The sequence below is a fragment of the Canis lupus genome, chromosome 34 (assembly GCF_003254725.2).
Source record: "Canis lupus dingo isolate Sandy chromosome 34, ASM325472v2, whole genome shotgun sequence".
Lineage (NCBI taxonomy): Eukaryota > Metazoa > Chordata > Mammalia > Carnivora > Canidae > Canis > Canis lupus.
In genome coordinates this window covers 25,560,727-25,577,572 of record NC_064276.1, presented here as the reverse complement: position 1 = coordinate 25,577,572, position 16,846 = coordinate 25,560,727, and the positions used below count along the sequence as shown (strand labels likewise).

The 16,846-nt window shown below is 39.4% G+C and overlaps 1 protein-coding gene across 3 annotated transcripts in view; it reads right to left on the bottom strand.

The window, feature by feature from the left end:
• The window catches only part of SCHIP1 (schwannomin interacting protein 1), a 711,518-nt gene that overhangs the window by 529,237 nt on the left and 165,435 nt on the right, over positions 1–16,846 (bottom strand). For all 3 annotated transcript variants that reach the window (XM_025425391.3, XM_035710256.2, XM_049105868.1), the window contains exons 2-3: positions 12,406–12,470; positions 6,047–6,127 (exon numbers count right to left, since the gene is read on the bottom strand). In XM_025425391.3, coding sequence (XP_025281176.3) covers positions 6,047–6,127; positions 12,406–12,470 — 146 coding nt within the window. The remainder of the gene's footprint in view (positions 1–6,046; positions 6,128–12,405; positions 12,471–16,846) is intronic.

Sequence of the window (16,846 nt, the reverse complement as noted above, 5' to 3'; positions counted from 1 at the left end):
CCAGGTAGTATAGAGGTATCCCCTAGCAGCAGCAGCAGCAGCAGCAAAAATTAGGGTCCCAAACAAAGGTAAAATCTCCTTCCTCAAAGATTCTAGTGAGGTGGAGCAAGGCAGAGGGACAGTGCAAAGACTGTACTTACTGGCTTCCATTCCCTGAGACCCCCCCGTGTAGGCTCAAAGCTCAGGCCAAAGCTCCTGGACCAGCAAATAGACTTCTTTCTCAAAAAGAGCAAATGTGTACTTCAGTCTGCTGTCTACACAGTGTCCTGGGAGTGGTGGTCTGCCAAGAACTGTCTCTCTAATTGCCACCGTCCCATGAGACCCAGGAATACAAACCCCCAGGACTCTAGGTCCAGGTAATCAAGAGGTGTTCCCTGGGTGGTAGCGACCAACACCAGGCTATCAAATCTGTGTAGAAGCTATCCTTTGGGAGATACTGGTCTTCTGGAGTGCAACAGAAGGAGAACACAAAGATGGTGCTCACTGGCTGGAGCAAGAAAGATGGGGAGTGTAAGATGGCACCTGCCAAAAACAGAAAAAAAAAAAGAAGAGAAAAAAGAGAAGGAAGAAGAAGAAAGAGGAGCAGGAGTGGCAGGAGGAGAAGGGGGAGGGAGGAAGAGGAAGAAAGAAAAGAGAAAAATTAAAGAAATGAAAAGAAAAAAATTTAAAAGGTGGTGCCTGATAGCTTTAGTAAGGCAGAGAGTGGGAGACGGCTTCTACCATTCTCTGACCACAGAGAGTATCCCAAGCAGGCTCGTGGCTCTCAGACCCAAACTTCAAAACTAGGAGATCAGTCTTTTTCACATTAAGTTTGGGCAGTTTTCAAAGGGCTACTTCTGCATGTGGCCCTGAGACAGGTGAGTCTGCACATGGGCCCTTGAAGAGCCCTACCTCAGTTGGCCGTAGCACTGCAGGTCTCATGGGCACTGGAACCCCTCTGATCCTCAAAGCCAAATGTTTTGAGGGCTTGTCCTTCAGGTGCTGATCTTAGTAGCTGGGGTGCCTGATGTAGAATATAATCCTTCATTCCTCAGGAAGAAGCTCTGTGTTTTGAGTTCCCTCCTGATTGTGAGCACTGCACTGGGTGGGGTGGAGTTTACTGCAAGATTACATCCCAGCCTTTCCTTTCTGTTTTGATGTGGTGTCCCTCTTATTTGCCTGTTGTAAAAGGGGTTGCTCTGCCAGTTTTTAGGATTTTTTTCAAGGGATATTGTTCCATATATAGCTGTAAAATCAGTATGTTTGCGGGAGGAGGTGAATTCAGGATCTTCCTGCATAGCCATCTTGAACTGGAACTCCCCAGAAACTACGTGTGTTTAGAGATATAGGTTGTTGCTCAGTTTACTTCTCATTAGCTGTGTTCTTTGGGCAAAATACTGAAGTTATTGACCTATATTGTGCTTACCCCAAAAATAGGAATAGCAAAACCTCTGGGCAAGGAATCAAGGATAAGGTATCTAAGCCTCAAACTCAATAAATAAAGGTCTTCGATAAAGCATTATGATTACTTAAGAAAATAAAACACTTTAAAAAATGTGTAAGTAACATGTGATTAATCATATATATTGATATGATATACTGGATTCCTAAGGATCCTTAAGGGCAACATTTTTTTAGATTTTATTTATTTATTCATGAGAGACACACAGAGAGAGGCAGAGGGAGAAGCAGGCTCCCTATGGGGAGCCCAGTGCGGGACTCAATCCCAGGACCAGGGATCACATCACGACTGGAGCCAAAGTCAGGCACTCAACCACTGAGTCACCCAGGTGCCCCAAGGGCAACATTTTATTAGCCCAATTTGGCATAAAAACATGTTTAGAAACAGTATAACTCATGGAAAGACACATTAGGTCAATCTTTTTTTAGTTTTCACACTGAAAGCTCACTAGAATCTTTTTGGAGATGATTAGTGTTATCATTTTATAGAGGGGTGCAACTGCGGCCCAGACAGGTAAGCAGTGTTCCTAAGATCATACAGTGGGTAAGGAGCAGAGCTGGGATTTCTTCTATTGCTCTAATTCCAAAGCCCATGCTTTCAACCATTCTTCTCTCTATCTTCTTTTAATTAAAACTTTGACTAATGTTGATAGGTGTTACTCTCAAAAAATGCCATGTAACAAGCCTTTATTTGTTGAAATTCTTCTGGGAATTGTCTTTTTCCTTGAGTGTGTCTATCTGTCTGTCTGCCTGTCTCTTTCCTTCCCTCTCTTTTTTAGAATCTAAATGTTGTTTTATCACTAAACCATCAAATACAGTAATAAAAAAAATGAATCAGACACATTTAATGAGCAGATGTTCAAAAGATAACTTGTATTCAATGGATACCGATGTTGTCCATAACAAAATAAATATGTTGTTAAAACATCAGGAGAGGGATTGCACACAGTTAATGAACGCCTGTTAAGTGATGGTTTGTATTCAGAAGATGTGTTTTAGATCTTACCACAACATGCAAGGTGTGACCTCCATGTGAAGGGTAATAGTTTTATGGGATTTGGAGAGCCCATTTCCTTCCTTGGCAGCCAGGCCTTTGTGCTAAAGCCTCTTAATGCTAAAGCTCCTTTGATGTGTGCCTTTATCCCCAGGCCCACATTCCAGCCCTGCCTCTTAAGAATATATTTGTCGTTAGTCGAGTTGGGTTGAGAGTCTTCACTGTGGTGCTTTTACTTTTGCTTTCACTAAATTTTCTGACTTGAGAGGCTTGCCTTTGCTTGATCTTCAGAAAACCTGCCTTTCACCTCCCCCAAATGACTTTTTATTAATAGCTGTGCAGTCTTGATTGCTTTTTCCTTTTTGACACAGTCCTTTGATCCTTCAAGTCAAAAACTCAAAATTACCTGTTAATGGTTACATTCATGAACCAGGTAATGTGCCCTTCCTGACATTTCCTCTAAATTCCACCCCCACACTCACATGTGTTCTTTCCCTGCAGGTCTTGACTTCTTTCCACTGATATTTTGCAATCCACGTAAAGGTTTAGGCTTTCTTATCAAATTCTTTTTAGTTGGCCTTAGTGTGAAGAAACAATTGAGAGTCTTTCCGGCCCCATCCAACCCTCACCTCAGGTTCTCACTAGTGCAGGTACAAAATGGAGGCAGCCCACACTTGAGAACAGTTCTCATCCTGTCTTATTGTCTTTTATGTTCAGAGATTGGCCTGCCAAGGAGCATCCCACCTCAGGTTTACAGAGGTTGGACTGTCCCAAAAAAACTTTATTGGGACCTAGTGACCCTCTCCTCCTTGTCAGGGAAGACAGAGGAGAGTTTCCAGGAAAACAAATTTTACAGTGTAGTAATCCTCACTTCCCTTGCTTTTCTCTACCCACCAGAGGAAGATAGATGTTCAGCAGGGTCCCACCAACAAAAGCCAGAAGACCGTAAGAGAAAGCTTGTGAAGTCTTACAGTGACTCTGGAGCCTGAGACAAGGACCCATCTTTCATATCCAATGTTCTTCAGGGCTAAAGAAAATCCCTTGGGAAGTGGGGATGAGGGTTTCCCAAGATCCACCCTGATGAGAATGCCAAGGTCAGTCTGCGGCAGACGGTCCCCCTCCAGAACAAGGGACACAATGAGAGGCACAGCCCACAACATCAGTGGGGACTCACAGGAGACCAGATGACCTTTCTTCTCACAGGATCCCAACCCTTAGAGCTATTTTTTAAGGAAACAACTGCTTGGGAGCTAAGTGTTTACCATTAATAGGCATGCTGGGGCAGTTGGGTGTTCAGCACATGAAGGGTGGGAGAGATGATACCAAGGAGAAGGGACAACCAGAAAGAGGAGAGAATACAGAGAAAGGAGAGCAAGCTGCACAGCTGTTGGAAAGATCTAATGTGTGTAGAAGGGAGATGTTCAAACTGTCATGAGAGTTAGGAATTTAATAACTAGATTAGACAAGAGTCACTGAACTGGACTAAATTCTCCAATGGGACTCAAATTCCATTACTGGACAAGATTAAGTTTTCTCTCCCTCATCCCCCTCCAGTGAGTGGAAATGGGGTTCAGAGTTATTAGAAGAGATAAAACCATTCTGTTTGCACCTCACTGAACTGAGACTCCTCCATTAAGCCCGCTACACAGAAAGTCCCAGACTCTCTGAGCTGGCTGGAATCTCAGCCAGAGATATTTTTTTTCTTGCCTGCTCCTCCTCCAGGCATCTGCCCCTCTGCCTCTACATATTGGGGATGATGAAAACCAAAAAAGACCAGGGAGGTTTCCTAGCTTCATTTCAGCATTCAAATCAAACAGTCTAATTTTTCACACAAACAACTTTCAATTCCAGCACTTTTTCATTTAAGAGAAGGTTATCTTAATGAGAAAGTTCCTAAGGATAAAGTAACCTATGTTTGCAAACTGACATCCTGTATAGCAAGGCTGACACATTGCTTGCATAAAATTTGGTAGCCTGATTTATTATTCATTTAGTGAGCATGACACAGAACTTCCTAATGGGGGACCCAACAGGTTCAGAAGCCATATTTGAATTTTATCTTCAAGGTATCTCTATGTTTCCTCTCAGAAACAAGCTTTTTATTGATAACCAGGGTTAATATAAATTGACAGGGGTTTATGTTAATATTTGCTTTTATCCAGTAGGATATTATATGGCTGCATCATTTCTGTCTTAGTTCCTAAATCCATAGCTTATTGTTCTTCAAAGATGTACAGCTCAAGGCTCCCTTTTTCAGGGTGATTTATTTTCTAAAAGATTCCTCTTTGGGCTTTTCTGCAAATGATCAGTGATCCTAGCCAGCTTAGACATGTTTAAATTCTCGGATACATGCCTCTCAGAGTGTTAAGCTGTGTGTGTGTGTGTGTGTGTGTGTGTGTGTGTGTGAGAGAGAGAGAGATTTCATATGACCTCACTGAAAATTCTTATATGCACCTCTGAAGGAAGATCAGAAGAAGAAAGGATCACAGAAAACAAATATAGTTAAAAATTGCTTCTAAGGTGATTATGATAGACTCCTTCTCTCCTTAAACATAGTTTTAGAAAGTTGCTGTTTTGTTCTAGACTATAGCCTGTTTCACTCTGGAAGTTACTAGTTTCATTTTTGTTAATATTGAGGTGTTCTTAACACTATTTTTTGTAAGGATTTATTTATTTATTTGAGAAAGAGAGGATGTGAGCAGAGGAAGGGGCAGAGGGAGAGGGAGAAAGGGAATCCCAAGCAAACTCCATGAGGCTCCTAACCTGGAAGCCCTCAATGCGGGGGGTGGGGAGCAAGGTGGAGCTAGATCTCAAGACCCTGAGATCATAACTTAAACTGAAATCAAGAGTAGGTGGCTTAACCAACTAAGCCACCCAGGAATCCCTTCTAAGCACTATCTTTATTCATCAGTCATTTGTAGTGGGAAGGGGATTGGTCTTATTAAGAGAGACTAAAGTTACACCTGGGTGACTCAGTGGCTGAGTGTCTGCCTTTGGCTCAGGGCGTGATCCCAGTTTGGGGATCAAGTCCCACATCAGGCTTCCTGTGAGGAGCCTGCTTCTCCCTCTGCCTATGTCTCTGCCTCTCTGTGACTCTCATGAATAAATAAATAAAATCTTAAAAAAGAGAGAGAATAAAAAAGGAAAATGACAGTAAGTGAGGAGAAAAAGAAGAGATATTTTTCCAAAATATATGGATGAGAGATGGAATAGAAATAGGAGGATTAAAAATATGTGTGTGTATAATAAAGAAATAGCTTGGAACAACAGCCAAGTTGTTTCAAGGTGGGATTAACCAAGTTACTAAGATGAAAGACAGTGAAAAATGCTAATGGATGCTGAAGAGCTGCACGCTGCCTAGAACGGGAAAAATCCAAAAAATGAAGATGTGATGACAACCAAATAATTCTCCATAATATCCAGTAGGTGGTGATGTTTGCCCAAAACAGTTTTGTTGCTACCCAGAACAAAGGAAATAATGTTTAACACATAGATAGATGTGAAATAAATAAATGCTTAATTCTTATACCCTCAAATTCCAGAGTAGGCTAGAAGTTCATAAAACAAGAACTGTAAAACTAATGCTTTAATGTAAACTTTGAAATAACTTACATTTTCACCTTTGATTCCAGGGGCTGTAGATTGAGGTGATATTTCTCAATGTTATTCTCCATATCCATGGCCAGTTGGTGACTAGAAACAGAAATAATGTCTCAGTATAGCTGAGTCTATATAGTTAACCTTTATAGCAATAAAACTGCTAATTTATATTTATTAGAAAAAGCAGATATACATCCGATCTTGTTCATTTTAATTAATTCACAGAGGCCTAAAGGTTGCTATTGATGGATAAAGGATAAACAACTAAACCATGAAAAGAAAATATTATTTTGCCATTTACCTTTGCATTCTTTTAATTTTTACTCCTCAGCTCAACATTCATATTTAAGGCATGAAAGTCATTTCCTTTAAGCAAAGAGGAAAGCAGAATACTGGGCCATTTCAGGAGGAGAAGAAAAACATAAGGTGAGTGTTATAAAACCCATGGCATTGCCCAAGAGAGGATCTCACTCATTCTCACCCCAAAGGTGCCACTGCAATTGACCCTTTCCTCCTTTCATTCTATAGGCTTTTGCAGAGCTCCCACTATGAACAAAGTATAATCTCCACCCTGGAAAACTGCTGGCAGGAGTCTATAGATATTTGATCACTGCTCCTAATGAGCTTATTAGGCAATCCCTGGGTGCTACAATGATCAAAGAAGATTTTATGGATTTGGTGGTAGTTGATGTGGGTTTTAAAGAATGGACAGGAATTAGGTAAATTGAGATGCGAAAGATAATACACATGAGAGGGATACTAAAACAAAGGAGTAGAGGTGAAAAAATTCAGGCTATTTTTGGACAATAAGGAGCAATGTGGTGATTGGAGGATAAAAGTAGGAAATAAGTTTGGATAAGCAGAAAACTAATAGTCATCGGCTACATAATATATATAAAATAGTGTCATAGACATTTTACATGCATTATATTATTCAATTCCCACAGTAGCCTCTACCAATTAACTATTCTCCCCATTGTACAGTTGAGAATCTGAAGCTCAAAGAAATTATGCTCAGGTCACTATGTAGCAGAAACCACATTAAAACTTGAGTCTCACAACCACAAAATACTGCTTGAAGGATTATAATATCATACTTACTAAACTTGATCCTACTTATTGTGGTTTTCACAGGTCAAATATTTGACATCCCAATCCATTACATGCATTTGCTAAGGGTCTGTGTGTGCACATGTGTAAGCACATGTGTTTAAAACTGAAACAAAAATATCAGGGAATATTATTTCCCCAACTACATGTAATGTATGCTGATATCTTTTATTATATTTCAGATTTTCAGGGATGCCTGAGTGGCTCAGCAATTGAGCATCTGCCTTCAGCTCAGGGTGTGATCTTGGGGCCTGGGATCGAATCCCACATCAGGCTCCCTGCGAGGAGCCTGCTTCTCCTTCTACCTATGTCTTCCTCTCTCTCTCTGTCTCTCATGAATGAATAAATAAAATCTTATATTTCAGATTTTTAAAATTATCTTTCAATGGTGACTCATCAAATTAATTTAACAAATCGTCAATGAATTGTTACCAACAGTGTGAAAAACATTGCTGCAGGACACCTAAAACATTTGGAGAAGGGAAACTTGAATGGGATGCTTAAGGGTGATTTTTGGTAGGAGTGAGCAAGGAAAGTGATGGAAAATATTCAGGAAGGTATTCAAATTGGTTCAACAATCAAGGACCAGCACTGTGGTTTTAGAAAGAAAAGAAAAAGATTAAAAAAAATTGTGCAGAAGATATCTAGGATTATCTCCTCTTTAGTAAAGAATAACCAAGAGGTGGGGAAACACACAATAGGTTAGATAAATTCCTATATGGCCGGTAGATGGTGCCATCAGCACAATATAGCTTTGTGATTACCCAGCTGGGGTGTTGAGGGGGTAAAGAAAAAACTACTCTTGTGTGCTCTGTGCCATTCATATTCTGGCATTATTTATTCATCCTTATTCACTCATTCATAAATATAGTGTATGTCTTCTATGTGTCAGAAATGATGCAGAACACAAATGATACAATGGTGAAAACACTGGACACAGTCCCTGTTCTATGGTTTTACAATCAAGGAGATGATGGATAACTAATAACTACAAGTGTGATGGATGCTATTCAAGGGTAAACACAGAAGAAACCTAATCCAGGGTTGACGGGCATAAAAAGTCTTGTTTGTACATTGCTATGATCTTGTAGGGACAACGGCCTTACAGCAAAGATACTTTAAAATTTTGTTAATTGAACACCTTACTAGCATCTCAGCAAACTGGGCGATAGAGATACATGTGAGGTGGTGTGGGACTTGTAGTTATTCAGCAACCAAAGGCAAAGCTTAAGTTTTTATAAAAAGAAAAAAATATATATATTAATAAATTTTGCTAATTTGGGGTTATAATTTATACAACCTCAACAAACTATAAACTATGAATACCTGTAGGTTTAATTGGATAGCTTAGCTCATTCCATCAATAATTACCTGTGGGTAATAAAATGATGATATATGAGGTGAATGTGTGATTGCAAATCACACCAGAAACCCAGCCTGATTCAATATTTACAACAAATAGCAGTCAGCCTAAGGTCTTACTTAAGGTAATAAATGATTATCAAAAACAATACAGTCATAAGCAGGCTCTTAATTAACGGCCTTACTCATTACTCTTCTGTTTATGGGCCCAGAGAAAGCTTTGTTGAGTATGTGCATGTATGTGTATACAAATGCACTGGCCTGGCCCTGCCCATCGTCTCAAGTAGAACAGAGTTGCAGCTTCCCCTCCCTTCACACTGACTGTCTACCACAAAACCCTGTTGAGCATTCAGAATAAATGTAATGTTCCAAGGGGGAGTAACTGATCAACTGCTATGACACCACTATCACTTAACTTATGGTCATTTCAAGTAGCTGAGATGATTTACATCAGCACCTAAGTCAGCTACAGCCATAATGAAATGCCTAACTGCTCACTCAAAGTACACCAATTTTTCAATCAAATTTGACAGCTTTCAAGGACACAGCTCTGCCCCAAAGCCAACCAGGAAAATCTCTAGAATTCCAGGCAAATGAGCATAGTTGTTAGGGCTGGGAGCCATTGTTTTCTCTCTGTCCTGGACAAACATGAAAGGGAAGCTCCCCACAGGCCTGTTTGCTTTGAGAGGAGATTTTAATTCCCATCTCTGGAACTCCTCAATCATGATAAGGAAGAATAGGCATGCAAAGTAGATTGGCTATTTCCAAAAGCTTTTAGCTTTCCCAGGCTTCTGGGTAACAAGAAGGAAAGAATAGGGGAGGAAGGAGATAGAAGCCCACATATCTGCCATTAACCTTCACAAATCTTCCTGAGAGCAGAGAGCTGGGAAAGATACACGCTGGTATTAGTGAGAAGTTTAGTACAGAGTTGTGGTCAATTAGCGAGAAAAAAACTTCTGGAGCTCACTTCTTATATTAAAATCAATAATGAAATATCAGCATAACCAAATTTAATAGATGAAAGTGATGAGGAGAGCAAAGGCAAATGTAGATAAATTAAATTTCCTTACAACTTGCAGCCTATTGACAAATACCTGAGACATGCAGAGTGTGACATTCCTCAAGGAACTCATAGCTGCCTTAATACTGCTGATGTTTTGCTAGAGGCTAAAAGCAACCTTAGTTGAAGAACAGCCAGACCTCCAGGATCCTGTAAGTCTTCTTTAACATAAGGAAATATCTTTAGAGACTTCCTTTATCTCTACCCTCCCTCCATAACTTAAATGTATATAATCAATGGCTCCTCAAGATCACAGGACAGCTCTTTCTGCCCATGGGCCCTGTCCCCTTGATTTAATAAAAGCATCTTTTGGCACCAAAGATGTCTCAAGAACTCTTTCTTGACCATTTGCTCAGTGTCCCCTCATCAAAAGGGCTGAAGGTCACAGAGAAGTGTGTCCCATGAGAATGAAGCTACACGAGATTATTGAATAACTAACAGGAATCTAAAATGCACTTAGACCGCTGGTTCTCATCCCCAGCTCCTCATTAGAATCACATGAAGTCAGCTTTTAAGAAATACTAATCTCATCCCCAGAGATTCAGATTCAATTTGTCTAGGTTGGAGGTTATGCCAAGGCTTATGCCATTTTTATTAACTCCCAGGTGATTCTAAGGGTATCCAGTATGAAGAACTACTGATCTAATGTTATTACCACACTAATCTCCATAGAGGAAAACCTTTCTAGCTACACAGTCAAAAAATTTTTAGTTATTATTGTTTACAATATTGCTAGTGATGATGGGGTGGGGTGGTGCTGAATTAATTTATTCTTAGTTATTCACATTAATGACAGTAGACATGACGAGGATAAATTAAATCTGAAGTTAACTCAGAAACTTCATTTGATCAAAGGGCTGGAACTGTCCTTCAAGTGATGACAAAGCAACTTCTTAGAATCACCGAGACAGAATGAACCTGAACTGTCTTCCAAACAGCCACCAGGATGGAAAGAGAAGGCGCTGACATTGAAGGTACTGTGCTATTGTGCGTATCTCAGTTAATGGTCTCACTAAGACTGTCCAGTCAGTGTTACTGTCTTCATTTTTAAAGATGAGGAAGCTGGTTCGGGGGTGTGTGTATTATATAAGTTGTCCAGTCTCACAAAGCTAGAATAAAATCAGAAAGAGGAATCACATCCAAGATTTTCCATTTTCAGGAATGCTTTCACTAGCACTTCAAATGGATGGACACTTCACTCTTCTTGGGTACCTCTACTTTCTGTCATCTCACTCCTTAACAAAGAAGTCCATTTTGTTGGGCAGGCAGCATTTTTACAAAAGTTATTCTTTTTCTAAGTCACAAAGCTGTTTCTCCATAAATCCTGCTCACTGATTCTTGCTATGCTCTCTAGAGCAAGAAGAGCAATTTAGCTCCTTTTTAAATAGGAAAATTCCTTCGAATGTTTAAGGAAAGCCATTATGTTCCCTCTGAGATTTCTTTTCTCCAAGTTCACATCCTCAGCTCTTTGTAATAGTTTCATGTGGTTCCAGATCCCTCACAATTTTAATTGACCTCCTCTGATACTCGTGGGAGGTCAATGCATATTTTTATTTATTTTATTTTAATTTTTCTATTCTATTCTATTCTATTCTATTCTATTCTATTCTATTCTATTCTAGAAAGAGAGGGAGAGAATTATGTGAGCAGTGGGTGGAAAGGGAGAAGGAGAGAAAGAATCCTAAGCAGGCTCCATGCCCAGGGAAGAGCCCTCTGTGGGCCTTGATCTCACGACCCTAAGATCAAGACCTGAGCCGAGATCAAGAGTTGGACAATGAACTAACTGAGCCAGCCAGATGCCCCTCTATGTGCTTTTTAAATGTGGTGACCAGAGCCACCGGTGGCACCCACATGGGCTTTGCATTGGGGCTTAGCCAGTGGTTGAGAGCAGGAGCACTGGTGGCTTCCAAATTCTCATCCTCACTACTCTTAGCTAAATATATTTAGATAAGTGCTGAAAGCGCTTTGAGTCTTTCTCCATCTATAAAATAGAAACAGTGCCTATGTCAAAGGCTGTTATCAGAATTCTATGAGGAAACATCTGTAAGCATTCACTAATATGGAGGATATTGTAAATACTCAGTAAATGTTCGTTTTTTTCTTTTATCTTGACGATGCATGTCTATTGATCAGTCTAATATTGTGATAATATTTTTAGAAGCCATATAAGATCAGGGTCTGTGTTAAAATCATATAAAACCTCTAAGCTTCTATTCACACAAACTGAAATCAGAATATATCTCTCACATGCTCTAATTGTACAATTTTTTGAAAATATAAATGAAAAGTTCACTTGTATCTTTTAAATTTCATCTCTTTCTTGCTTTTTTTTCAGTACAAAAGATCTTATTCTTAAAAAGACAAAACTATAGCAATGGAAAACAGATCAGTGGTTCTCAGGGGTTATGAGGGGGCAGATCACGTGATTACTGAGGTCAGAGCACTTTTGTTCCTTTCTGTAGTATTATTTTAAATGTTCTTCGATTAGTCAGTGTTACCCTTATGCTTTTTGCAAATTTTATGACTGCCTTCCATACATGTCATTGATTAAAAGCCAAAAACAGGGAAAGGTTAAGTTTTAAGCCCTCAGACACAGCACCATGCATCATATTATTCTGTTAATCAGTGTAGCTTGTGTATCACACCTCAACTGGCCATAAATCTACCTAACTGTATCTCAAATAAGCCATATACCTGGGTCCTGACCACAGTGGTATCATAAAGAAACTGTCAAATTTACTCACTCATTTTTGCCTTGCCAGGTGTTTTGTTTTGTCTTTTTCTTGCAAGCTTTTTAACTTCAAACATAATTTAATTTCCTTTGGTATTTTTTACTTACTTTTCAAGTAAATATTTTCCATCATTAACTTGTTCTAAAGGGTTCTGCAACCGTTTCATTTCTTCCTGTGAAAAAGAAAAGAAGTAACTTACAAATTGACCCCGTGTACTTGTGGGTAATAATATTGGAGAACAATTGTTTGCAAAATTGAGATAACTGTTGAGAGTTCTGGACTAAACAATGGATAAGTGCTTAAACATACAATACAATTTGATTCTCGATCAAATTAACATACAATACTGCCACTCAAATTGTATGAATTTTTTATGCCACTAAAGATAGTGCTTCCTGTTATTTTCGCTGAGTGAGGATGTGTTTACATGGATCCACTCATGCTCTTCCCAAATTTACTCTGTCAACAGTATTATGTTTGATGGTTGCTGGGTAAAGGGCTCTAATGAGCATGTGCTGGGTTTAGCCATTTAGCAATCATCCCCTCCTGTCTTTTGGTAACTCTAGGTAACCTCATCCCTTAGTCACCGTACTCAGACACACACACACACACACACACACACGCACACACGCACACACACACACCTTCCCTGCATTTCAGGCATCCATAGTCTCTGTAATTCCATTCTCCAGGCTACAGTGATTGGTTGCCTCTACTTGCCTCTTCACAAAAGCTACTGAAGTACCAAGAGGAATCTCTAATGAGAATTACACATTTGTCCCAAAAAGACCATGAGGTCTTTTGGCTTTTAAGCAGTCTCAACATACTTCTAAGCTACTAGACATCCAAGTCTCCTAGGCTATCCCCCATGCTCAATTTCTTAAACTTTATGCTGCATTGTGTATCCCAAAATTTGACCCAGTCACTCACCTTTCCCCAATCCCTCCAACCTTTCCACTGAGACTTTTGGAACTCATAGTCTGTCATTAGCAAAATCCTCTATCGTCTCAACTTTTTGGAACATTCCCTTCAACTTACTCTGTACCCTGCCTCACTGTTCTGGGAATGGCTAAGTTTTTTGTTAGAGCAAGAAAATCAAAGAGTCATTTAGAAAAGAATTTTAGGATATAGAAGACTTTGCTGATGACAAACTTAACTGAGTCCCTGAACACACCATCTCCCTTGAAGTCTGCTTAAGAGGTGGCCATTTCTTTCCACATGCTACACCCAGCAGTCTAAAGGAGGTATGAGACCCCATCTTCTCCTTATTGCTTCTCCCAGATCCTCCTCATTCCTACAAAAGCTTAGCTCCTCTGCAAATATGCCAGCAGTTTATCCTAGGCTTCTGCCCTCTTCCATATCAATCCTCATTCCTCAGGTCTTATCCAGTCCCAAGGTTTTAAATTTATATTTGCACCTGACCTCTCTTCTAAACTCCAGCCTTCTACATCCACTTTCTTACCTGAAATCTCCAGATGCACATCTGATGGGCATCTCACATTCAAAACCAAAGTCTTGATTTCCTGGCCTCTATCCTCCAACCCAAAACTCCATCTTCACCACTTCTTCCTCATTTTAGCAAATGACATCACTATTCACCTAGATATGCAGAGCTAAACCCTAGGAGTCAGCCTTTAGGCCTTTGTTTCTCTCATAACACACAATCAATCAGCTAATCTTGTTGATCCCAACTTTAAAATTTATCCAGAACTTGACCTCTGCTTCTCAGTGTGGTCTAGACCAACTGTGAGTCTCCCATCTCTGTTTCCCATATTAATTTCATTTTAGTCAATTCTCCTTACATCAGCCAGCATGACAGGTTAGTACCTAGGCTTTCATTTCTAAGTATGTGAAGTGCACATATCATAAACATACAACTTTTGACAAATGCATACATTGGCAGAACCACTATCTAAAAATGAAATAAAGAACATTTCTCTCTTTAGAAGTTTCCTTTTGAATTCTCTCTCAATTCCCCTCTCCTGTTCTGATTTCTATCACCATAGATTAAGTTGGCTTGTTGTAGAACTTCATATAAAATCATCTATTCTTTTGTATCTGGTTTAATTCACTCAGCATTATATTTTAAAATTAGTTGTTCAACCAATGGTAATTTTTTAAACTTCACTTTGGTTAACTAGAGAAGAATTTCAGTTTTTCCCTCTGAATTCTATAGTATAAAGATTTTTAAGTATGAAGAACTCTGGAACTCAATGTAAGTATTTGCCATGCTAAGAGCTACTAACTGGAAGAAAAAGATAACATAGCAGAGAGGATGGGAGCCAAGGAAAACAGCTAAAGAATCAATGCCCTAGTGATGCTGTGGACCTCTGGGTCAAACTGGAGCTTGAAACCAGCATACTGATGGACTTTTCACTTTCATGACCCAATAGATTCTCTAATTTCTTAAGGCACTTTTGGTTGAGATTTCTATTTTCTTTAAGTTGAAAGAATCCAACTCAGAAGTGACAGTATGAGCCATAACCTGGGGCTACTGTATATAAAACCCTAACTTAGATGAGACATGGAACTATAAAAGTTCAGAACTGACCAGTTCTTGTTTGTTTTGTCAGTGTCTTAAAAATGTGTTATTCAGAAGAATAAAGGCTGAAGCACATCATGGTCTTCAGTTTCTTTTTATTAAGGGCTGCTGCTTTTATATCCAATATTGGTATAACAAACCTCATAAGAAGAACATCTCTGTATCTTTTGTAAAATTGCTGTATAAGACACTGTACATGTTGCTACAGGTTCTCTCATAAAAAGAATAAAATTTTAAGATTTACTATGAGGTATATTTTCCCCTTCTGAGACAATAGTACACTTCTTCTCATCAGCAATGACATCTAGTAAGTCTTACAGAAGTTGTCTATTTTGCCTTGAAACTTAAGCTAAATTGTCAGAACTACTTTTTCCATGATGTTAGTACAATGATACCCCTCTCTTTCACCTCATGGTGTGTGAAATTCTTTAATTTTATTTTAACTCTTTTACATGTGTGCTTTTCACAGTAAGTGGAAGCCAGTACAGTATAGGCAGAGTATATATATGATAAATGGGTAGGAGGATAAAGATGATCGATAGATAGGTAAGCAGGTAGACAAACAGATTGATAGAACATCCTTTTAGCTCTTATACATGGCTTTTTATTTTCAAGGTAAAACTAGCTCTTCAGCACAAAAGACACTGGTTTCTTATTCTAAGAACAAGTCCTCACACTTACCCTCTATTTTCCCCCAAACCTCCCACCCTCCCACCTAATCCTTCATCATATCCCATCCTACCTCATGACATAAGCAATAGGTGAAACAGCTGTTACAGAAAGGAAGTAGATTGAAAAGGAATCCATAGTTATTCTTGAAAACCAAAGGAGGATTTTTAGGACATAAACTTGTTCTTTTTTACCCCCTGCACTATGATTAGGAAAGAGACGGGGCTGTTAGTAGTCCCAACACTTTCTTCTCTAAGATGTGCCTGTGGCGTGCTTTCTTCTTTCCTTTTCCCCTGGGGATTTGGGGTATAGGAAATAAAGGGCTTTGGCACTCTGTGTCAGCCACTCTCCTTTCCTTGGTTCTTTTAATGCAGAGAGCTTGCTGTGTGGGGAGGGCTTTGATGCAGTACTCTATTCAATCTGACTATCCACGTTCTAGGAAATCATATTAAACATAAGGTCAATGACTAACAAGAGCTTTCTGAACAGCTGCTCTGCTGACAATTTGGAGGATTGATTTCATCATTTGGTTATTTAAGCTAACTATACAAAAACACTTCAATTCAATTGGCCTGGAAGTTCCAAACCATGTCCTCATTTTCTTGGAAATGGATACGGAAGTTGCTTGCTCAACAGATCTTCACTTGGAGTTTCACTTTTTGAGAAAGTTTTGTTTCAATTTACCATTAAAAACATATACAAATTGGTCTTTTTCATCACTAATTTCTCCTACTAGTTCTTTTTGTCTCTGATTCCATATCTGGCAATGCCACTTCCCTACTAGAAACCAATAGTAGCTCCCCAGTGCTTTGAGGATAGATTCCAAATTCCTCAGCCAAGGAGGTCTGGTGCAATAGGGCCCAGCTGTCTCTTCCCACTCCACCTCATGAGCCCTGCCCCACATACTCCTTTCCTAAGTCTGGTCATAAGAAACTTCACATAATCCTGGAACTTACATCCTGTCTTATTGATGATTCAATGATAGTCTGTCCCCAATTATTCTACTCTCCTACTCCCACTCTTCATGTAGGAAGCTCCCAACATTATCCTACTCCATAAAAGCTTTCTGAACTCAACAGGAGTGCCAGATACCCCACCCTGCTACTCACAGTGATCCCTATTTTAACATTACTTCTCTACCTGATTGATGTACCCTGCTCCCTCACCACTAAGATACTTGAAATCAGGAATGGTGACTTGCTCACACTGAGATGTCTATTCCCCAATGAGGCATTTAGGAGGTGCTTAATAAATATCTGTTGAATAAATGAATTATAAATGTATCAAATGCATTATTCTAATTGAAGTGAAAAGAAATCTTAGTTGCTTAATGGCCC